Source organism: Rhodnius prolixus, unplaced genomic scaffold, assembly GCF_049639745.1.
Source record: "Rhodnius prolixus isolate KJV_2025 unplaced genomic scaffold, Rpr scaffold_2, whole genome shotgun sequence".
NCBI lineage: Eukaryota > Metazoa > Arthropoda > Insecta > Hemiptera > Reduviidae > Rhodnius > Rhodnius prolixus.
Window position 1 is genome coordinate 16,535,321 of NW_027411592.1, and position 24,136 is coordinate 16,559,456.

The 24,136-nt window shown below is 32.1% G+C and overlaps 2 protein-coding genes across 6 annotated transcripts; one reads left to right on the forward strand and one right to left on the reverse strand.

Moving 5' to 3' along the window:
* Positions 1-1,077: 1,077 nt before the first annotated feature.
* Positions 1,078-18,663, forward strand: LOC141449156 (5'-3' exonuclease PLD3-like). 3 transcript variants are annotated; one of them, XM_074118296.1, is made up of 11 exons: positions 1,078-1,329; positions 10,910-11,019; positions 14,179-14,340; positions 14,428-14,608; positions 15,008-15,142; positions 15,344-15,535; positions 15,788-15,919; positions 16,121-16,260; positions 16,426-16,591; positions 17,159-17,258; positions 18,226-18,663. In XM_074118296.1, the coding sequence occupies exons 1-11, from the start codon at positions 1,126-1,128 to the stop codon at positions 18,372-18,374; spliced, it is 1,671 nt and encodes a 556-aa protein (XP_073974397.1). In that variant the 5' UTR covers positions 1,078-1,125; the 3' UTR covers positions 18,375-18,663. The 3 variants fall into 3 exon arrangements, with proteins under 3 accessions (XP_073974397.1, XP_073974398.1, XP_073974399.1); XM_074118297.1 differs by lacking the exon at positions 1,078-1,329 and adding an exon at positions 10,202-10,407; XM_074118298.1 differs by lacking the exons at positions 1,078-1,329; positions 10,910-11,019 and adding an exon at positions 13,040-13,394.
* Positions 17,837-22,197, reverse strand: LOC141449165 (pre-rRNA-processing protein TSR2 homolog). Of its 3 annotated transcripts, none has more exons than XR_012455369.1 (3): positions 21,343-22,197; positions 20,457-20,636; positions 17,837-19,223 (listed from the first exon to the last, which is right to left on the reverse strand). XR_012455369.1 is itself a non-coding variant. In XM_074118313.1 (2 exons), exon 1 carries the CDS (start codon positions 21,804-21,806, stop codon positions 21,345-21,347), a length of 462 nt encoding a protein of 153 aa, XP_073974414.1. In that variant the 5' UTR covers positions 21,807-22,197; the 3' UTR covers positions 17,837-20,636; positions 21,343-21,344. The 3 variants fall into 3 exon arrangements, 1 of the variants encoding a protein (XP_073974414.1); XR_012455368.1 differs by having other exon boundaries at positions 17,837-19,309; XM_074118313.1 differs by having other exon boundaries at positions 17,837-20,636.
* Positions 22,198-24,136: the final 1,939 nt, after the last annotated feature.

Sequence of the window (24,136 nt, forward strand, 5' to 3'; positions counted from 1 at the left end):
TTTCGTTTAGGTGCCATCAGAAGAAACAACAATGAGGTTTGCTCAAAGTGAGCCGATTGGAAATACCTAATAAATGTTCCATTTATTTATGCAGGATGTGCATGGAAGAGTGGTCGAAACTTCGGGAAGTCATTCTGGGCATCATTTGCAACAAAAAAATCTACATAAACTATGGCTCGATTCTGCTCCGTTTTATAGATATTTTTAATTTTATGTTTTTTCAAGATATTACTACTTTGTAGCAAACAGTTGCCTATATTTCTCAAACTACTAAATCTAGAGAGATTTTACTAAGCTCATTAGAAGGAAGGTTTTTGTTTGAATTTGAAGTGACACTTATAGGTAGGCTTACCATACGTTCCGGTTTGACCGGGATGGTCCCGGTTTGAGATCCCTGCCCGGCGTCCCGGTCAAACTTGAACAACACCGACACCCCGGCCGATCGTTCTCCCGCGCCCATTTATTAATATGTTTTCAGTTCTTAATAATTTTGATTGCATTTCAAATATGAAAAACACAAATTAAGCGAAAAGCAAAACGAAAATGAGCCTCTTCCTCCTCTGCGTCCCGGTTTGGCTCTTCGTAATTATGGTAAGCCTACTTATAGGTTGCATTAACGAAAACTCAATAATTTTTCAAAAAAAAAATTTTGGTAAATTATACTTAAAAAAAAAAACCTTAGAGAAAGAAAACTTACAAAAAAAATTTACAACACATAAATGAAGCAAAAATGTATGTTACAGACTGTCAAGTAAAACAAAAATTCTCTTTGAAATAATAGGGTTTGTTATTTTAGCTAATTTCCTTTAATATTGTATAAGGATCATTATCTCAGTTTTGGACAAAAATAACAATAATAACAGGAAGGTAATTTGGGAAGTTGAGTCATTAGATTAGATAAGAAATGGATGTAAGGTTCGCGGGGGGGAAAACAGCGCAGAATGTCGTGCCAAAGAAAAATAAGAATGGGTATTATAGGAAAGCTGGAGATTAAGAAGGATGGAAGTTATGTCATGCGCGATAGAGTATTGAGGCGGTACTGTGGGGCGGCAAAATGAGGTTTACTTGTTGTAGACAGTTTGGAGGAGCATCAGTTAGACGTAAGAGTTAAGGCCAGGATGAGATATGAGAGGTCCGTGGTCACGTGGTACGAGAAAAAGGAGCATGGTCCAAGAGGGCCTGTTTCAAATTGGGGCACAAGCCTACCACATACTTGTCAGAGAACCAGACGGGCCTGTGTTGGGATTACCAGCAGCTGAGGGGCAACCTGTCAAGCCGCAAGATCAGAGACCTCTACTTCTACTCATTCCTACACATCAAAGTAGAACCGTTAGTAAAGCTTTAATATTTCCTTCCAATGCATCTGCTATTCTTCGGAACTGACAAGTTAACCTGCATTTGCACCCATCAAGTACTGATTGCCTTCATTCTTAAATTTGAGAATATTTTGATAAGCTTTTATTTTTAAATAACTATCGATATTTACAACAGATGCAATTGCTCTTGCAGCAATCGGCTAATATTTAACATTCAAGGATTTATGGTGACTACTCTCCAATAAATCCTATCAATTATTTGAACTCTAAGGCCAATTAAATCTCGTGGACATCGCCTTTGAGAAATACTTAAATTGAAAAAGAAACTCTGAATGGTTTAACCGATTTCCATCTGATATCTTGGTTCATTTCTTTTAGAAAGAGCTTTCGAATCTTTCCGTTTCTGTGGTAGTGGTTTGTTTATGTTTGTATCTAAGCACTACAGTTCAAGGGCGAAAAATCATAAAAAGTACAAACATATTTTCTCTGGTTTTATTTTCGGGCTACCAAAACTCGACAGCGTTCAAAAACACCTCAGCCAGAAGGGTTTTCCAGTTTTTAAAATTTTCTCAAAAATAACTCAAAAGTTCCTTTAAACTTTGTTCTCAAATTATAAGTATTATGAAACTGCACATTATTAATTATTTGAGCATTTTTTTTCCAGAAAAATTCTTCTTAGGGTAGTTCTGGAAGAAGCGTGGGATTAGCTTTCTCTTTAATGTGCCATTAATCAAATATTCAATTAGATGGACAAATTAATCTAATATACCTGCATAATATAAGAAATTAAATGCATCGCTGTAATACCGAGTTTGTAGAAAATGGATAGAATGAAAGTACTAATTTACTGAGCTTTTTTGGATTCAGTTTCCTTGATTAACCCATAAGCAAAACCGTTTATTGAATCTTTTGTAATAACAACAAGTAGCAAAACTAGTCACTCTTGTTTCAAATGGTTTTCCATTAATTGTGTTATTAACGTTTATTCTGTGAAACACTTTGGTCACAACGAACCAAAGCTATTTCGTAGAAAGTAGATCCATCATTATATTATTTAGTAAACATTCAATGTTTAAAGAAAATGTGTCACTTATACAACTAACACTGCAGTAAGAGAAAGATGTGTGAGTGAGATGACGTCGGATTTGTTTGTATTCAAGGCTGCACTCGTTTAGATCCTATTCGTGACAATCAATCAATGTCAAAAGTTTTATTATTATCGTTATCTCATCTAAGAGTAACTATTAGCGTATGATATCAAATTATTATATTAAATAGTCCAATATTTCAAATATTGTTCGGCGATAAGTTAGATAATAGAGTAACTATTAGCGTATGTTATCAAATTATTATATTAAATAGTCCATTATTTCAAATATTGTTCTGCGATAAGTTCTTCTAAAATATGGAAAGTATACAAATACAAATTAGTCATAAGAAGTTCTTTTGCATAGTCTGAATTTTTGCTAAAAAGTCACCACTAAAGCCCATAAGATGAGGAATAGAGAAAATTGTTATGAAAAGTCATGTAACCATATTCTCTCTCTCCAAGTACCCTCAAAAGTTAATCTTACCGTTTAATGAATTTATAGTAGCTTTTGGTGACCGTACAAATTTTTATATTAAGGATTCATTTAGCGAGGAATCAGTTTTTCAGTTTTCTGTAATAGCCATGCCCTGAAGAAGGCAATAAATTTGACGATACGTTGTCAAAAAACGGAGTTGTTAGCTAATTGAATTCTTAATATAATAATTGCCGAATAATGTTTTGCCAAAAATAATAAGGAAAACCATTGCAAGTAACAGATGAGAATATTGCACACGAAAAACTAAAAAATATTCTGTTTAGTTGTACTAAACAATATTTCGTTGAAACGAGATCACTTTCAAAGTAATTTAAATGTCCATTTCTCTTGCAATGACAGACTCGTGACTCCCTTCACTGGAATTTACAATGGATGTAGCAGTCCTTGATTAAAAAAAACTTAAGTGAAGCAGTGTATGTTTTGAATTTGACAGAAACTCAATTTCTCATTGCTTCCTACATTATAAATTTCCTTTCTTTGAATTTCCACAAAACTGCAAACATTTCGCTTATACTCGTATATCTCATTATTGTATCATATATGCTCTATCTCATCTAGCCCACAGACTAACTGATTGTCAGTATCTAACATTGGTAGACTATATTAGAAACCATTAAAACCGAAATTTAAATTTAATCCTCGTCGTTAATTGAGCAAGACAGCATACAGTAACTGACACAATTTAACATAAATTCTTCTTTCTTGTTTTTGTAGACTATAGGTTCTTTGTTACCAGTTAATAAATTGCTTCCTAAATTAAAAAGAAAAAAACAAGAATTGGCTCCACAATTTTTGTATTTATACATAAATGGTACATCATTTGGCTGTATGCTTAACTTTTAATTTGTGGTTCAATCTTGTCAAAAATTTTAAACCTTATCTTAAAAGATCGTTAAATATGAAGTGGTTTCACTTTTACTTTAAATTAGCCCATTAGAAAAATCAAGAGGGTTGGTGTCTTGGTTATGAGTACGCAACTTAATTTAAATAAAATTAATTCTTTTATTAAATTATTAAAGTGTAAGGCTAAAGATGAGAGGCCAACTTGCTACAGCTAGATCCGTCAGATGTGTAAATTATATCATAAACAATACCTCTGAAGAGACTGGAAAAACAACCGAAACATAGCTGATAAGTATTTATGTTATATTAAAAAATATTGGAGACTCATCTTGTTTTTTGTTTTTTTTAATTTAAGAAAAATTACATTCAAAGTTACTACATTTTGTCCACTTTTCTGAATATTAAAGTTTAGCAATAATAAACCATAGGAACTATAGCAGACATGTTCAAGAAAATCTCAAACACTATAAACATCCTTCCAATGAAGTGCCACTTTAGGTGAGGAATGTTGATTGCTAAGAGTATTTTGAGTAAATATATTTATGATACTGTGGATTGAAACGGATGATGCTTTGAGTTCGTCAAGAATATACTCAGATTCTAAAAGAGGGAGCAGTTTTGGACAGATTATAATGTAATGTAGGAGAGTAAAAATAAGGTTGGTAGAGGTCGTTCTATCGGTAACATAATTTAAGCAGTTCTTCGATCGAAAGCTAATAAATCTTATAAAGTTATAAAAAGTTTAAGGAAAATTTGAGCATTGTAAAAACTGGAAGAAAATATTTGAAGCTATTTCCAGAAAAATAGCGATTTTTTAAATAGGAAAATCGAATATTCTATCGCTTTTCAGTAAACTTTTTGAACGGTACAGAAAATATAATGTATTAAGTGAGGAACCTAAACATAGGTTTTGGTAAGCTAGTGGCATTAATATGTGATTATAATTTCAACAAAAGTTCAGTAGAACGTTTAGAAGCAATAAGTTGGTTAAATGTAGTGTGAATCTTCACTTTATCCATATATAGATTTGAATGTAAAAGAAGTTTATGAGAAGGCGGCCTTTAACAGTAAGTACCAAGCAGTACCACGATGATACTCTTTCCTACCACTCTAATATATTAGACATAGCGTGGAGAATACCCATAAATACCCAAACACCAATCCAGTATAGCTAAAACTGTTCTTAGTTTTCCTCGTATTCTTCTTCCATTAAGATTACTAATTATTTTAATAATATCTCTAGGCTCTAATAATTAATATCTCTAGACTTCGTAACATAAATAAATACATATTTATATCTTTAGGCAAATGAACAAAAATAAAAACGCATCATTTTATCGTATTCTTAATACTTCCACCCAATTCACAAATTTGATAGTTGGCAAATTTTCTTAAAATCTTTAGTTTCCTTCTTCTAAATACAAATGGGTGGAAATAATTTTTTTTCGTCTAATTACAAATAACAGCACTGCTTTTAAACAGCGGAACAATAATTTGCTTATTATGGGTATGAAGAGAAATTTACTAGTAATTCATTGAGAGCTCCAGAAATTTTTCGAGGCAGTCTGTAAAGCGATTAAAGAAAATCGTTGAGGCCATTTCCGAAAAATCACGAATTTTTTAAATTCAATTATTTGTCTCTGTAACCTATTAAACGGACTGAATCACTGAAGAACTAGAGGATACTTGAAGGGCCATATTAGCCACCTCTGAAACTCTCTTGGAAGAAGTGATAGGAAAGTGGGGAATAGAGTAAGGATTTAATGTCGCTGATGATTGTCGAGGTGGAGAAATGAGCCGAGAGTTGTGCTAGAGGGTTAAGTTGAGACTGTAGGTTGGTATAGAAATATACGTTATAGGAAAAAGGAATACATCATTAAAGTAACATATGAAATGTTGAGATTATCGTGACGAAGGGTGCAGTTGGAAACGTAACAGTGTGCATTAACTATTTGTCGGAGTACTTAGGATTGAAAGGAATGTATGTGTTTTGTATTGGCAGGTTTGGTGAAACCCCACCATTCTGCTCTATTTGTCTTGTCGGTCTGAATAGTGTTTTGTACAGTTTGAGTTCGTTATATTTATGTCATCGTAGGTCCTAGGAGACTCCTAATTAATCCTTAACATCTATTTAATTCCTACCTTTTAAGTCTTATGTGCGAGCTACACGTTAGACGATGTCTAAGTGAAGCCTGTGATAACGTAGGTCAGGATTGTTGATGTTCTGGTTGGTAGTTTGTCTTAATAATGTCAAAGGAACCTGAAATCATTTGGTTGGCTTGTATTTTATTCTCTAGTTTTCACACTAAGTTTCAGTGAGTTCATGATGCTCCTGTAATTATGTAAAAAAAAGTTGCTTATTATTAGAGTGAGGAAAAAAGGATTGCGGTGTCATAGTTGGTGATTTCAGTTTGGGGATGTGGAGGGCGTGCAGAGGATTGTGTAAATAATTTCAAAAATTTAAAGTAGCATGTGTGGACTAATTTTCCAGCGAAAATTTAGAATCAGAAGCGGCAATTGTATTAGAGCAGAATACAAGTTTTAACTATCTACTTTTCTTGTTTATACTGGTGCGTTCACAAGCAAAGTGGGTGAGAATGTATACCACGCATTAACAGATAACAGAGTGACGGGATGTCCAGTATCAAAACTACTCCATTTAATCAGTTAATGCACCTCTTCATGCACTAAATTAATAATAATGATAAAAACAGTTTATAGCAAAATATGTAACATGATTTTAGATATGCGCAGGGATACTTCTGTTGACTAATTTAAATTTTAAGTTGGTTTTTTTTCATTTCGTTTAATTATTTAATCTATTTAACAACTTTATGTTTTAAGTGTTTTATACTTAAATTACATGATTAAAAATGACAGACTCTACACCGCAAAGCAAATGGTTTTACCCTTAAGTATATTAAAATTCATGACAGGACCATCTCTCTTCCACTGATGGAACTAATAGCGACAAATTAAAGTGAAAGTTCGCCTAACAATAAATCCTCCAGAACCTTATTGTTCCAGAAAACTTTTTCTTATCACGATATAATCGATAGAGAATCTTTTGGAAAATGGCTAAAAAAAAATTGTAGTATTTTGTTTGCACATACCAACCTCCACAAACAAACATTAACTGAAATCTTTTAAATTCTCCTGTTAAAGAAAAAAAAAAAACAGGTCTCGGCGATTTCATAAAATATATATCTTGGAAAAAAACTACTTCATTTGATTTAATTTAAAACATTTAATACACTAGTACTACTGTCATAGGTACTCTAGCAGTAAATACTGTCAAATAAATTAATTCAATTAAATATTTAATAACTTCGGAATAAGACGCTTATCTTTTCATATCACAAGCTTTATATCGATGAATAAATAAGCACTCGTGAAAAAATAAGTAATTAATATTTCGTTTTCATTAATGGTGGATAATAAATGCAGATAAACGTGTCTTGCAGATAAGCACGCCATCTATGCTTTTATATGAGCACTCATTCAAATTACAATATTATTACATAGATTAGCTGCAGTTCATGGGACAGAGAGGACTTAATAATAAACATTGGGATATCACAACCGAGTACAACATCGGAGGTGGCCTTGGAAGTCATGCAATCAATATTTTAAAACACCAGATGGTTTGCTAGGCCTATTAGATTTTTACTTTCTCTTACCGCATCGTGAGAGATAGAGTAGATTTTTCGATATTCTGCTGGTAGGCCTCTAAGTTGTGCCGCCGTTTTGCGATTTTCCATACACAAGCATAGGGTTAGAGATAAACCTACCAGTATTGTGCAATACCCCTTGCGACGAAATTTATCTTCAGGGGTGAGAACGTTGTGGTCAACGACTTCGTTGACTTCTTAAGTAGCGTTTGGAGTGTGTTTTTAACTAGAGTTTCGCTTGGAATTCTTAGCCATAGTGCCTTTGTTTTTTCAGTATTTTCTGTTACCGGAGTGCGCACTTCTTTAATTTTTAAACATATCCATACGTCTCGGAAATGATTGGTAAGGTATTGATTAGGCTAATTTTCAAGAGGTCGCAAATCTTAGTAAAATAGTGAATGTGAAGTTGGTCCATACAATAAATCAAATTATAGGTCTTAAATTTACATTTTAATACTACATTATTAGTGGAAACGCCATCTAGCAGAATTTGTATTGAACAATAATAGATACTATTCAGTTACAAATATTGCCGTTAGATAGTGTGGACAAGTCAATTCCTGTAGATTTAATGCAAAGTAACGAAATTCTCTCTTACCTAACAGATAGTTGAATTTGAAATCTCATTGTAGGGTAATTTCTCTGATTTAGTGTAGCACTTTTTTTTTAGGTCATAATATTAGCTAATAATTAAAAAATAAAAGATACGAATAAATAATATAAAAGAGCGCAATCAAAGATATAGTTCATCTAAAGGAGAACAGCACAAATATATATATATAAAGAAAAGAAGAATCTATATAAGTACATACTATGAATGAGGAAAAAAAAGAACTGTTTACAACGTAAAAAGTTTAATATTGAGAAATATAACTGAAGTTTTAAGATAAAGCAAACCAATATGCCAAGGCGTGTGCAGGACTCAAGAGGCTTGCAAATTAATGTTAACGAAAAAACTGAACGCTAGAACGAAAACTGTGTCCCAATTAAAAACCTACGTACTTCACTTCATTTAAAAATATGAAAACCCCAATTAATCTTAAACTCAGAACATTGATAGTGGATTCAATAGAAGAAAAATCATGGATTAGTTTTACCAGCTGAATTTCTTAAAACTTCAACTTAAAGCAATGTAAAATAACATCAGCTACTGAGCGTGTCCGAAACATTTCTTACTTATATATCGACTTTTTGTAAAATAATTATTTCAGGACATTAGGAATTTTCTTTTCTGTTCAAATTCAGTTGTATCACATGAAATGATGCATATATTCTCACCTGTTTTTTAATGACATCCTATCGTAGGTTACTAGTGCTTCACATATTTCTCGTCTCAAACCATTTCTACTCAATACCATTACGGCATCCAACACGCAATCTTGATCCGTAAGATGCGATGGAGCCCGAAGGCAACGAGAGGAGGTATCTCACACAACCAGTGAACAGGTCGCCGAGGAAAAGTCCGTGTACCTGAGTAGCGACTTCCCTTATTGCATCAATAGTATTGGAGCAATGTTCCCTTCTGAATACCTACTTATATAAGTATTATATAAATATACATTCTTGTTTAGTGGCCATCGTGCGCATGTGTACCAATTTTTAAAAACACTTCCACTGATCTAAAGTACATGAATTTTGAATCTTTGGACTCAACTACTCATTTTAAAGTTTTATTTCTTATAAAGGCTATTTGTGGTCAATTTTACAAGCGTATGGTGAACTAATTGCCTAAAAGACCTTGGTTTAAAGGTACAGGCATGAACAAAAGATTGGTTACTTACAATTAGCAGTTTGAGAGCGAACCATGCAGTCTGCGGGTCTTACCTACATCGTATCGGTAAACGAGCTACTCCGTTGTGCGAAAAATGTAAGGAGGAAGAATATTTTAAACATATCGTCTTGGAATGTCCTCTGTATAGGAAAGAAAGAGATGAGCTTTTCATCTCGCTGTACAAAAATTTGATTGCACAGTTTAGATACGAAGACATAATATTATTATTATTATTATCGAAGCAAACATTTAAGGAGAAAAGATGGAGAAAGCAGGTTTTAATGAACTCTTTGATTCCAAAGAACTTTCTTGGTCAGAAAAAGGAATTGAATTAATTGCAAAAAGTGGATTGTATTTTAATTTACAAACTTTAATTCAAACCATTAGCATACATTCTAGTGCACTTCAAATAAACGTTTCTAGTCTTCAGTATGTAGAATGCACAAGATTTAGCGAATTTTCAAAGGAGGCTTTGGTCAAAAAAAGTTGGGACCTCAGAGCCTATGACAGTTTACACTATCCAGTTTTAGGGTCTTAGCTTTTTTTATAAGATGATTTAACACACGTCTTACACGTAATGTGATATATAATTAGACCACAATACATAGGCTCATAAGGGTTTTCGAAGATCACAGAAGAAATTGGAGCGGAAGGAAAAGAATTGAGGAGGCTAGGACACTTATGAGCTGTACTTCTAAAAAACAGGAGCAAAATTCAATTATCTCTTTAGCCTTTCTAAAAAAAAGTTAAGATGAAAAAAATTATGTGTAATATCCTTCGGGCAAGATAGGTAAAACTCTTTTCCCCAGATTTTATCAATTTACAAGTATTTAACTTCCAAATTTATCATTCAGTGGAAATGATAACTGATCAATAACTGTTGTTGAATAGATTTGAAAAGCTGAATTAAATTCATAGAACTTGTGCATCGTTTTTAATGTTCCCCCACTTACATTCTGAGAACAGAACAAAGTGCATTGCCTCTATCGTTCCCCCTCTTACATTGTATGGAACTCAGACCTCAGAGCTCAATCAAGAGGTGAATCACTTACCGTTGGTTTGTGTGCTGATAGACCATGTGTTGACGAAGCATTTCTATCGTCAAAAATATTTTATATACCATATATTTTTTTCCTTCGACTGCATCAAATTTATAAACATGCGCATTTCTCAGTAGAATGAAAGTTCAAACACTTGCTATAAAACAAAAGGAGGAATCTGTAAGTAACTATTATTGATAAATTTCTAATATTTGATTTTATAACGCTCTCAATAGAATGGAGGGAATAGATGGTCTTCTCTCTTTCACTTAAAAAAAAAAAATTCAAAATCCAACTTACATCGTAAGTTAAAAAGTGTTTATAGTTAAATAACTTATATTATTTAAGGAGGGCTAAAAATGTGTTAACTCTAAATAAAGAAAAATACTCATATTTATTTATTGTAAATAAATAAAATAATTTTCAACTGAACTTAGCCAGCACTATGATTGCAGAACTATGATTTGATAAAGATTTGCCTCTTTTTTTTTCAGCAGACCTTATATTTATCAACAAGGTTACATGGTTTACAGATCATTTTAAGGATTTAAACTTGTTAAGATACTTACATTTATAAAGATACTTATTGTTTATTTAAACTTAATAAATAAAGAAACAAAAATATGTACCAGAAATTATCTGTACTGTTTTAATGTAATTTTTTTGCGTTTTCTTTGAACAGAGACACACCAATCGACGGAATTCTCTCAGATCCGATGATTATGAGGAATGGGACTCCAGGTATATGTTACGTACAGACCATGACGACTTTGGCGGAGGATACAATGACATGTAGGTATAAAGAGCAATGTATTTTTTGATATTACTCATACACAAAAAATATAAGCATAAATCCTTTGTATTAATTAAATAATTTTTTTTTTCGAGGTTGGTGTTTTTTAAATTTTAAATCCGTTATAAAAATTTTCATCAAAATCTCTCATTTCATCCCAACCCTTTAGCTGCAAACCTGTCTACAACTACGCTACCCTCCAATCCTCGAAGACGGCTGAGGCGCCGTTGGCCCCGTGACCAACTGGGTGACTAATGACGGCCATCACTGGATGGCCGTCATTCACGTTCGACACGTTAATTGTTTATGCATTTATCGCATTTACCTATTGTACCCTGTGGGTACAGGTGTAAATTTCATTAAAAGGATAAATAAATAAAAAAAAAAAATATTGTAGAGTATTGAGATTCCGTCAAAAAATAAATACTTTAAAAATGAATGAATTTCTTTTTTTAAAAAAACTATTTGATTGTCTTTGACAGATATGACTTCTAGGCAGTTTTCAATTATTCAATTATTTTTTTGTTTTTGGGTACCATTTTTTTATTGATAAAAAAATCGTGGAAAGACCTGTACCTGTATAATTCCAACTAAACTAAATATATTAACGATAACCTTCCTTGATCTTGGTATTTATGCATCTGTTTTTCAGGCGGAGTTGGCCGCCATTGAGATGGCAGCTACCTTACTCCGCTGGAAGGGATTTGCCGATACTGATATTAGGTTCTTCACGGATAGCCAGGCTGCAATTAAAGCTCTGGCCTCTCCTAGTAAGAACCACATTTCAGTCAATTCTTGCCATGCTGCTCTCAATTTGTTGGGAGCTTTGAGTACTGTTTCAATTGCTTGGTCCCCTGGTCACTCTGGGATTCCGGGCAACGAACTAGTTGATGAAACAGCAAAGGAAGGAGCTGCGATGATAACAATGACTCCTCAGCCCATTATCCCTGGATCCTGTCGTCGTTGTAGAACAGAGGTGGAGCAGTGGATTTTGAAGGAACATTGGAAACGGTGGAGATCCCGAGCTGACTGTCGTCAGGCTAAAGAAATTCTTGGCCTGTCAAAAACGGCTATAGTTGGTTTTAGCAGGTCCCGGTTCCGCCAGTTGGTTCAGGTGTTGAGTGGACATGCGAATTTAGTATACCATCTTTTCAAATGCGGCCTTACCCAGTCGCCAGTTTGCGCTGGCTGTGGTGAGTCCAATGAGACTGTGCGACACTTTGTAGAGGTGTGTCCCGTTTATTCTAAAACTAGATTTCTCGTCTTCGGAAGGTCAAATATCTCCCTACCGGAGATTGTAGCATCCGGTAATCTTAACGAACATTCTAGGTTTATTCAGTGCACTGGGCGATTGAGTCGCCACGCTCCCTAGTGTCCTGCTACTACTTTATTAGTTTATTGTATTGGCATCTGGCAAACTTTAGCTTGAGGGGTGGGCGGGGAACAATGGGCATTTTGGATTGCCTGCGTTCCTTCCTCTTTTTGGTGGAACCGCCCTTTTAATACAATCTTCAATTCACGGCTAAATTTTCTCTTTATTTTAATTTCATTTAGGTAGACTTTTTGTTTTTTTAGAAAAAAAAAAAAACCCTTGAATTGCAATTTCCTTAATAGAGCATTTAGAGTGGCACTAGATCATGGCAACGGCTATTTAAACATAAGGGTTCTTCGATTTGAATTTCTCTTTGAAACATAGCAGTGATGAAAATGATAATAAAGAACTAAAGTTTATTTATTGTTTCGTTACATCCAAGTTGATGCATTGCATCTCACTCAGTTCAATTTACCAGTGTATGTGATAAGTGTTTTCTGTTTAGAGAAAAAAAAACTTATTTAACTGAAAAAGATTTTTCTGGACACGGTTTATTCACCTGTCTCAGTCTGTTCCTGTATATATTGAAGTTGAGAGAAATGAAGTGAGGTAGACCTAATCCAATGCACTAGAAGAAATAAAGTAGAGTGGGGTGTGCATTAGATAAACGGATAAAACCTAATGAATTGATTGCACCACTTCTATGTTGAGACCAATTGAATCAGTGAAAACAAATATCATTGCTCTTTGGCAATAAGTGTAGATTGTTACAATTTAAGGTGCTTACTCATAAAATTGTAACTTCTAGTTTATCAAATTCTTTTATTGGCGTTTTTTTGCCGACCTTCTTTCTCAGCGTTAATGTAAATTATCGTTAGTACTTTTACTAGTTTCCATTATAAAAAACACCAAAAATCTTCTGAAACTACCCAACTTTGTGGTTTTTCTACTGAAAAGAGGGAAAAGTGTTTACATTTTTTAGTGATGTGTTCCGAAGTTCGTCTGCGATGGCTGTAAGAAGAAAGATGAATTGTTTATAGACAAGAAGAGAATGAGCAGAAGGTAAAAAAATGAAAAGAACTGGGTTTATTTCAAGGTCAGCGCAGATCATGGGCGTCGCCAAATTCCAAGCTAGGTCCAACTTGAATTTTTATCAAGCTTATATGCAAAGAAGTAGACAGGACAGAGATGAAACATTTGTTGTATTAATAAGGAAATTATACATTTAATGAAAAAGCAAAGAATAAAGTTTTGGATTCTTGCCAAATTTTCAACCACTGTTGAAATAATAGTCCACTTCATGGTACCCTATGTGGTGATGTTCCGCATATTGCTGAAAAATCGCCCTACTTTACTGGTGCGGAGCTGACGGAACATGTCGGTACAGCCTTTTTCGTCACAAGAAAAAAATGTCCCTGTTCTTTAATATTTGGGAGAGGGCAATGTTTTTTAGTGTTTCATATCTAAATTTCTTCTTCCATTTTTGTACCACAGTTCTATTCTCACTTATAGCTCTCCAAATGGTAAAAGTTTATAATTAAGCTTTCTTTTCCTTTAAGTTATTGATTGTCATGACTTGTACGAAGGATATAACTGCGTGCAAAAAACAATGCAGCACACAGAAGAAATATAGTTACAGAATTGAACTTTCACAGTCCACTTGCTTTAAACCTAATTAGGAAATGATCTAGAATTAGAGTTTAGGTTCTCTAAACCCGTGAAAAGGGTTTTTAGTTGTTATTCGCCCTACCAATTCCGAAACACACTAAAAATAAACCCAATTTCTTAAGCAGTTACATTGATAATAAAACTGTCTGGCACTCATGAATTTTTTTTCTTCATCTAGGTGGGGCCAGAAGGGCTGGTTTAAACCATCCTGTGTACCAATCACAATTATCTTACTCCTTATTGTGTTGGTCGTACTCCTTCCCTTGTTGGACGCTGCTGAAAAGCATCAGCGTACATCAGCTCTGAATTCTACCTTGAATAAATGTCAACAATCATGCAAGTTAGTATAATTTTATTTTCTACAATACCTCACAACTTCATAAAAAAAGTAATATACAATTTTTTGATATAAAATCTTTTATTTCAGTTTTACCCTTGTGGAAACCATTCCCTTCGGCATGACCTACAAAAATGGCTCAACACCTTATCCTTCCACTTACTCCATTTGGACTGAAATGATAGCATCTGCCAATCATAGTCTGGAATTAGCCTCTTTCTATTGGAATTTAAGAGATGTTGATGCTGACGCTTTTCCAGGTACAGAAAAGGTACACTTCTTGTTTTTTAAAGGATATACTTAAGGAAGATATACAGTTTTTGTTTTGAGTAAATAATCTCACTTTATAGTTTTGAACTTTCGTTTAAACTTATATACAATATTCTTCACTCTGAGGACTGGTTTAAATTTTTTCTGGCGATTCTTCTAAGAGGTCGCCAAAAAAAATGAAAGTTCTTTAGTTTCAATAACTAAAATACTATATTTCCTTCATTTTAGTAGGAGAATTTAGTGTAGAGTTAGGAATAAGATTATCCGCTGTTCAAAAATAAATTAACTCGCATTGCTCTTAAAGCCAGCTAGTAAACTCTGCGACTCTTATTTTGAATTTTTAGTGGAGGCGTCAACTTCATGAATAAAACTTTTTTCACTTAGCAATATGCATTTTTAGGGTGAAGCTGTCTTCCAAGCATTACTTACAGCTGGTATAGAAAGAAAAATTAAAGTTAAAATAGCTCAGTCACTACCAACTAAAGGATTTCCTGATCATGATACTGAGATGCTTCGGAGAAAAGGAGCTGCTGAGGTGGGTTTTCTGAAATAGATTCTCTTCAAGAGAACATTTCCTTTTAATTGTAAAGACTTCAATATTTAAAACAAGTGATTCTTGTTTGTCTGTCTGTGTATGATTACAATCTGTGCTATGAATGATTTAAGTTTTAACTATTTAACTAATTCATTTACTCATATTTATCTACATTAATAGTTGATTTTGTATAAATAATAGGTACGAAACGTAAATATGCCCCGTTTGGTTGGCGGAGGAATTTTACATACGAAGTTATGGATAGCTGATAGAAAATCAGCTTATATTGGAAGTGCCAATACAGACTGGAGATCATTGTCTCAAGTTAAAGAATTAGGTTTATTCATTAGCAACTGCACTTGCCTGCTGCAAGACATAGCAAAAATATTTGATGTAAGTTCTAATTTAACGTCTGATAATATTGTAAAATGTGTTGTGTTTATTTTAAACTTCACTTTTTGTTAAGTTTGCGTATGACCTCTGATGCTGATGCGCCTTAGTTTGTGTTTTATTGTTATTGTTACTAAGACGCAACAACCATAGAGGACATTGCCGCCCGTAACTTTCACAGTGATTTTCGGTGTCCGGATAGCGATGAAGAAACTTCTAGGGATTTGATTTTTCTGAAAAGTTTTTTTCATGTAGGTTTATTGGGATGTGGCAGATCCTGTTGGAAAAATACCAGACAAATGGCCGGATTCTGTAAAAACTGATTTCAACCATCATACTCCTTTGAACTTACTTTTGAATAATACCAAAGCCAGAGTTTACGTTTCGGTAAGTTACTAATTTTCACTTCCGAAGCTATGTTGAAAAACTGTAGTTAAGTAGGTAAACTATAAAAACTATAATAGGCAATTTCATTCAAAACTGACACTAGGGTATACAAATTATATTATATCTAAATGCAATATTTTACTTTGTGCGTCCATTGTACATACTAGAGATTCTAACTATTGTTTACTCTTATTTTTGAAGAGTTCACCACCACAATTATGTCCTGATGGGAGGACATCAGATATAGACAGTATTTTAAGTGTAATACACAATGCTGACAAGTTTGTCTACATTTCTGTAATGGATTACATACCTATACTGGAGTTTACTGCCAAATCTGAGTAAGTTCTGTTTTTCCTCTAAAAGTTGCCTTTGTATTATTTTAATTCTGTTCATTCCTCTTACAATATTCCGGTAGATATGTAAATAAAATCTGATAAGAAGATTAACAATTTGTAATGGAAAGTTATTAAATTTTCTGAAATATTTTTTTTTAATTTGTGCAGATTTTGGCCTGTAATAGATAATGCGCTTAAATCAGCTGCTATTGATCGTAAAGTCGAACTAAGGCTGTTAATTAGTTTCTGGAATTATACGAATCCTGCTCAGAAGTACTTCCTTAAATCTTTGTCTGATCTTTCAGGTTTATTTAAAGGTGTATCGCTTTCTGTGGTGAGTATTTACCAAAGTTAGTGAGTATTAACTCTTTTTTTTTCGTTGTATATATTTTTATTGAACTATAAATTCAGAAGATACTGTATTAGAATTTGTAGAATTATTAAAATACTGAAAAGGTTTCGTGACCGTAAATTATTAAACTAAGGATTCAAGATTGGCGAGGAATCGGTAAGAAACACTGTTTCTGTAACTCAACCAACCCGCATAGCCACGCCCTGAAGAGGACAATATATTCGTCGAAACGTTGGCAAAAAGACGAGTTGTTGTTTGTTTTTATTTGACCGATTCCTCGCCAATTTTGAATCCTTAGATTAAGTAATTTCACATCAATAAATTTTCATTGTTAAGAATTTAACAATGATTATTATTATTATTATTATTAATTAGTATTATTATCACAATATTTTGCACTAGCAATTTCATTCCTAACAAGTTTTGTGTTAATTTTAACTATTTAATGATAAAAAGACATTACTTCTTCACAGTATTAAATAGTCATTTTACTTTAAATCTATCCCAAATTATTCTTCTCGTTTAATCTTTTTAATTATGAACTTTCAGAAATTTTTTGTGGTTCCCAGTACTGCGGCTCAGAGAAAAATCAGTCATGCACGAGTCAATCACAACAAATATATGGTCACAGATAACACCGCTTATATAGGTAAATTACCATATATTTTTGGTTCTCGCAATTTCTAGTATTGATTATTTTTCTAAGAGAAAAAAACTGTTGTTTCTGAATTATTCTTTTCCAAAAATAGTTATCAAAAAATTTGCGAGTTAATAAAATTTATTTATTATCACAATATTTAATATCACTGTGATAAGGAAACCAAAATAATTATTAGAAGCGTGAAGTAAAAGTAATAGAATCTGAATACTTTATAACTCAGAATCAGATCACTTGGCCCCGCTGCAGAAATAAAGAAATACATTTTTCTTGTAAATACAGTTCTTTCCAAGCGTTTCAGTATTTCTAATCCAGCTAATATTAAAATCTTATTATGATCTTTAGAAAATAATAAATCTGGAGTTCTGGGTTTAAGTAATAAACTCAACTTCAGAAATCGAAGCACATAAAAAGTTAACATTGAAGTAAATACCAAGAGCTCTAAGAAATAAATTGCTACTAATGAAGTCTAAGGAAAACTTTGATCTGTTAATTACAAATTATGGGCCAAATAAAAGACACGATCAATTCTTTCCGCTCCATACTAACATTAACAAATCTTGTAAAGCTTTTAATTTTTTTTTTTCATCCTATTTACTAATTTTCAATTCGGAATGAATGCATATTGGTCTTTCGAGGGCACAGTTTCTAGCCCTTTTTTTCTGAATTTTGAACAAATTATCTTAAAATCAAATAGGAACTTAATCTCAATCTTCTAATCTGTTCTGGGCACCCCGCATCTTCACATCAAGAATATTTTTCCTTCTCTTTTCATTTTTTCCATCATTTACTTTAAAACTTTTTTCAGCTTTAATATCATGATGATTTTTCACATTTATTTGAAACGAAATATTTAAAGAAAAAGCAGCTGTAATATCTAGCATTACTTTTCTAAATTTCATAAAACACTTAACAGATGTTTCCATAAAATCGTTACTTCATAAATATTACTTTTTAGGTACGTCTAACTGGGTTGGAGACTATTTCACAAAGACAGGTGGTGTAGGTATAATTACTGCCGGGAATACTACACTAAGAGCTCAATTAGAAAACATTTTTCTCAGAGACTGGAATTCTGAATTTTCTTATCCAATCTTATTGCCTTAAGTGAAAGGGTGATATTGCATGTAAAAAGTGCCTATACTATTTCAAACCAAGATAATTTTATTTATTATCTAAAATTCCAAATTTTTTCTTCCATTGTCGAAAACTTTAGCCTTTTATATCCTAAAAAAGAAGTCTGTACATTGCTTTTATCTTTTGCGATTATCTTTTTCATGACACCAAAAAGTGTTAAAAATGTAATTACTATAATAATGCTACTTCCATCTTTTTTGTATTACTCAAAAATCTAAGTAATTTTGTAAAGGATTATATTATATAGTTGTACGTTTTATTTTATGGTTGATTTTTGGTAATCCTTAAACTTTAGTCTGAGATGAACAAAAACATCCATTTATTTTTTTTTTTTTTTTCTGGATTATAAAGATGTTTGTGATATTCGGTAAATAAATTGTTTATACATTACATTTTGTACTGATACTCATATCGTAGCCTTTAACTACCGAACATGAGATTATGAATTTTAATTAATTCATTATTCATTCGTCCATTTAATCTATTTTTATAATGAATGGTAAGGATAAATTAAAGAGGTATGCACAATAGTAAATCTTCACTCTTGAACATCTTTACAATAGTAAATAACAGCACATATTTATTAAGGTCTGAATTCTTCAAGGATATTAGAAATCATATTACGTGCATATGCAAATGCATATAACTCTTTTCTAGATGTTAAAATCTATAATTTTTATTATTTAATGCAGAAAATTGTTATGAACTTTAGAAGCATAACTGACTTTATTTCATCAACAAAAATATTGTTGAAGGACTTTTTCATATTTAGGTTTACCAAGAATTACTTCGAAATTTGCCTGCTATAACATTCGAAGACTGTAAAAAAAAAACAGTTTATTAGTTTCGATGATCCAGGATTGCACTGTTACAAAATTTCAGATGATGGTATTCTTTCTTCAAACCTAAATCAAAAAGGTAACAATCATTTATACACATGTCAGAGACACCTAAGAATGAGGATTATTGTAAACCAGAGCCAAAAACCATCCTTTCTATGATTCAGAGAATTCAACAAACAAAAAAAAACCAAGTCGTGTTCAGAAAAATATAGATCCTTATTCTTCCAAAAAGAATCGTACAAAGAAAGAAAGTTGAAAAGACATCAGAGACAATATAATCAGATAAAGAAGGCCCCATTGCAGGATCCTATATAAAAAAAACAATTGTCAATGGATGATGAGAGCAAAACCAAAAAAATTGAAAAAGTTTAAGGTAAAGCAAATAGAAAATTCAACAAATTAGGGTGAACAAACAAATTACCTGAGATGTTGACGCGCCTTAAATTACAAAATAAAAGATTCTCTTAACTTTAAGAAATGATTTGCGTGACTACTGTCCTGGGGATTGCTGAAAGACAGTTTTTCTGTCCGAGCTTGTAAATAAAAGATTTGTATAGAAGTAATATAGCTAAATACATAAATATTAATAATTCCAATATAATATTTTCTTTATAGTTCAACTTGCTCTTTTGTTAGAACTGTAAACAAAAGGAAAGAATGTGCTTATTATTGTTTATTTGAGTTTGTTATTTTAATAACTATGATAAATTCTTCACATTAAATACGTGACTCAAAATCAGACTTAATATATGTATTATATGAAATCACTGAATACTTTAAATACCAGGAATATCGTAGTTCTGGAAGGCCTCGTCATGTACTGCAAACTTTATAAACAGAACCATAATAAATGACATTATAGAAGAAACCCTGAAATCCCCTCATTTATATGCGCTATCAATCGAATTTTGCTGGAAAAATGTGTCTAAAATGAAACTAAAGTTGCAGACCTACAAGTGTGTAATATTTTTGGAACTATTTTCAAGAAATAATCATTTCGTAAAATGGTATATCCGATTAAGGGTTTACCATTGCAACATTAAGAGTCTCAGGTTCCAAGATGACACACATAAAGTCAGATTTCAACGAATGAGCTAAGTTCAAAATCATGCACCGCGCCTAAAAAGTACTTCTTTTTTACTCAAGGGACCTCATACCGAGTATTTCCGAGATAAACTCGACTTTGATGTAAATAAAAGAAAAAAAAAACCTGCTTTAACGTCCGTCCTGGGAAATTCTGAGTACCCGCCTAGTTCGTCCAAATTTATCATAAGTACAGATTTTTGATAAGTTGATTAAGAAATATTTTTTTAAATGTTAGTAAAATCCAGTTGATGCACCAAATCATTTATTTGCTCCGGGCGCCAAAGTTACTTCGCACGGTCAGACTCTGTAAGAGTTTAAATAATAAATTAGTTAAAGTTGGATCTGACAAAAAATATAAAGAAATCTGTAAGAGAGAATTTATTGATTATTATAGAAAATTAACGTACATTTTTATTACATTAAACATTTTATCTCCTTAAAAAGAGGTAAAATCCGCCTTCATTCAAGATCTTGAACTAATTTTTCAAGCCTTCTTTATCTCATTAGAAATAAATTAGGTTTTGACAAACATGAAGTATTATGATTATTAAAATTCGATAAAAAGAACTTTTAATCTTAATAACTGGGTATAATTATTACATTTTTGAAATTGGTATTAATTAATCCAAACAATAATTTACAAATAACTACTGTAACTCTTGTTTATGAAGAATGCAGCAATCTAAATAATTTTGACATTGAGAACTATCAGATTCACTTGGTTGTGGAACCCTTACTAGAGAAGAATTCACCAAGGTAGTTTAAGAAATCTGGTGCTTCTCGAGAAACGAAAGGATTTAATACAATACCTTTAACGGTTAATAGCGATATATGTTTATAATAAATAAAGAAATATGTTTAGTCATTCAACATGAACAAAATTTAAAAAACTTATATTACTTGTTCAATAGGTTATAAAAATTAAGGTATTTACAGATTTCTGTCCATCCATCTTCTTTCACATTTAACATCTGCTTATAAATTTATTGCTTATTTAAATTTAGAATTACCTTCATCGCCGATGTTTTACTACAGTCCATCCGTCATCAGACGCATTTTCTACTATGTAAGAGTTACCTGCAGTATCTGTCTCGGTAACAACAGCTGGGTGATGAGGTTGTACCATCTTATATTCCTCTTGCAATGGAATTTTAACATTAATTAAGTTCAATTTTCTATTTATTTCATTCTTGTTACCTTCTTTAAAAAGATAAAATAACTCGTACACTATTTGTGCTACTTCATCTGCAGATCCATCTTCTAGGAGTGTATTAAATTCAACATCCATAAATTCCTCCAACAAATCAGAAATATTTTCCCATGACACATTCGCACAATTAAGTTTTTCTATTACTAATTTAATCAGACAGCAGACTTTTTCTGCAACTGAACTGTTGCTTCCACCCATTCCATGTTCAATACACATTTTAAGTCCAGTCCAATTATTAAGAATTATACCCACAATTTCTTCCATGTTTCGCAATAAAACAATGTTTATTGTTATTAATACGAGTGGTAAACTTTCAATTATTCACATTAACTTTCTCCACGTGACCACTCCGCATGTTTGTAAATTTCACAGATCATGACTAACCTTTCGAAACGTAACCTTCGATTTTATCAACAATATATAATTGTGTCATAAGGATTCTGTATTTGAATGGAGGCTTCTGAAAGAGATAGTCTCGTGTTTCTCTTAAGATACGGCTAATATCTGCAGATAAAGTTTGGCAAAAAGTTCAGATTTTTTTTTTAACTATTAATTTAGAACTGAAAATGTTACTAGCAAAGTTGCGTGACTTATTTTCCTCTAATTTTAATTTTTTTTCAGCTCCTCTCGGATTTACACTATTGTTATCACAGTCTTATTTTAAAAGTTCATTCATGTACAATGTATGTACATCAATGTTGTGATAGGCTATTTGAATGGACGCGGTCCACTGGAACGAATCCAATGGTGGAACGAGTTGATTCAAATCCCTTTTCCGCCCAAAAAAATGAGGTAAATTAAAATGAAAATAATTAATAGTGAAGTTACTTAGATGTTACACTGAAATACAATTTTTAATTGAAGAGGTTATCATTTAGGAGTCATTGATACATTATTCTAATTGTAAAATCAATTCACACCAGAATAAAAAAACTGGCAAGCTTAAAATACTGATGCTTGGAAGGGGCACGAGATCCAAGATTTTTTAGAAGAATGTCATTAATTTAAAAAAGTAAAGTAATGCCTATTTTTATAGGCGGGCTTTATGTCTGCCTACCAAATTAGGTGTCGCGGTCGGAGGCGACTGGCATGAATATTTAGCAATTAAATTCTCATATTAACCATTAAATCAAATCCAAGGCATAGACCTGGAATCGAACCCAGTACTACAATACTTAACTCTTATTAAACCTAACAACTCTAAACTTAACAAACTTAAGAAATAACTGATCTAAAGAAAATTGTATATATTTACTAATTAATGATTTGAAAATAAAGTTTTGATTAGTATCATCTAAATTGTACTTTTTATCATAAAAGGATAGATAATTTTGGTATTAAAGCGTTAGTAGTTACAGTACTTCGCCTACTTTAGTTTATAGAGAATGCTAAGAGGAATAATATAATAAGTAAATACAATACCTTGCTGTTGTTATCTGAAATTATTTGGTTATAAATGAATTATGTGAAAGGTAAGTGTTTATTCATAATAATATTTTGTTTTTTGAATGCTAAAAATTTGAATTTGAGTTATTAAAATTGTACGTACATATATTGTTAAATTAAATATATATTATTGGGGTAGGGGTCGATAAGTTGTCCAATAAAGTATGGAAATGTAAAAGTACATTTCCATGCTATCTAGCGGCAATTTGTGGAACTAAAATTCTTTTGTAGTACAAGCAAGCGCCACTAGATAGAATAGTATTCATTATTGCTGTATCAATAATTCAATTCTCCCCTTTCACTTTCTTTATTTAGTTCAACCTATCGTAAATCAATAACTCCTGTTTTGCAATTTTATCATAACAATTTTATTTTGTAGTTCCAGTTTTCGAAAACGGGAAGTATTCAAATTGATTAGTAAGCTTAAAGATAGTTAAATACGTTTAAGTTATTTCGTTTCAGATTTGGAGATTAAAATAACAATGTTTTTTTTTAAGGCATAATATAATTTTAAATGTTTTCTGCTATACATTATATCAGACTGTTTTACAGGGCATGTCTCAAATTTATTGTATCATTTTAGAGTATAAATTTTATTGAAAAAGTTTTCAATATTAACATGAAAACCTGTTTATTTATCAGTAAGTAAAATATTGTTTTGTTATAGGGCTTAATGTTTTCTTTATCCAGTTCCCTTCACTGGCTCGAAGTTACCATGTTGCTCTTTATTGCAGCACACAACTTCTTAAGTTGAGGTAATTCGCATCATTTCTGCATTCCAATCCATTAAGGGAACTATTTATTTGAACTAACTTACCATTTTGAGTATTGAGATAAAAGAAGAATGGTTTTGGAAAAATGCTAGTATAAACAGTGATTATACCGCTTCCTGGGAGAGAACCATGAACTAAAGTTGATTTGTTAATCTTTTTTTTCGTTTTCTTTTAATTACTCTTTCTCTGTGTTTTTTTAAATAAGGCATTATGGCAATTAGATGGCATTAGGTAAGTGTTAATTAATGATACCGGAAGTGAGCTGAAATAATTTTTTTTCTGTTGAGAAAAATGCAAAAAATGTATCTTCATTGTCGAGTGTTCAAAAATACATCCAGGCTATATAAGTCAGTGAATTTTTCAGGGTGGGAGGGT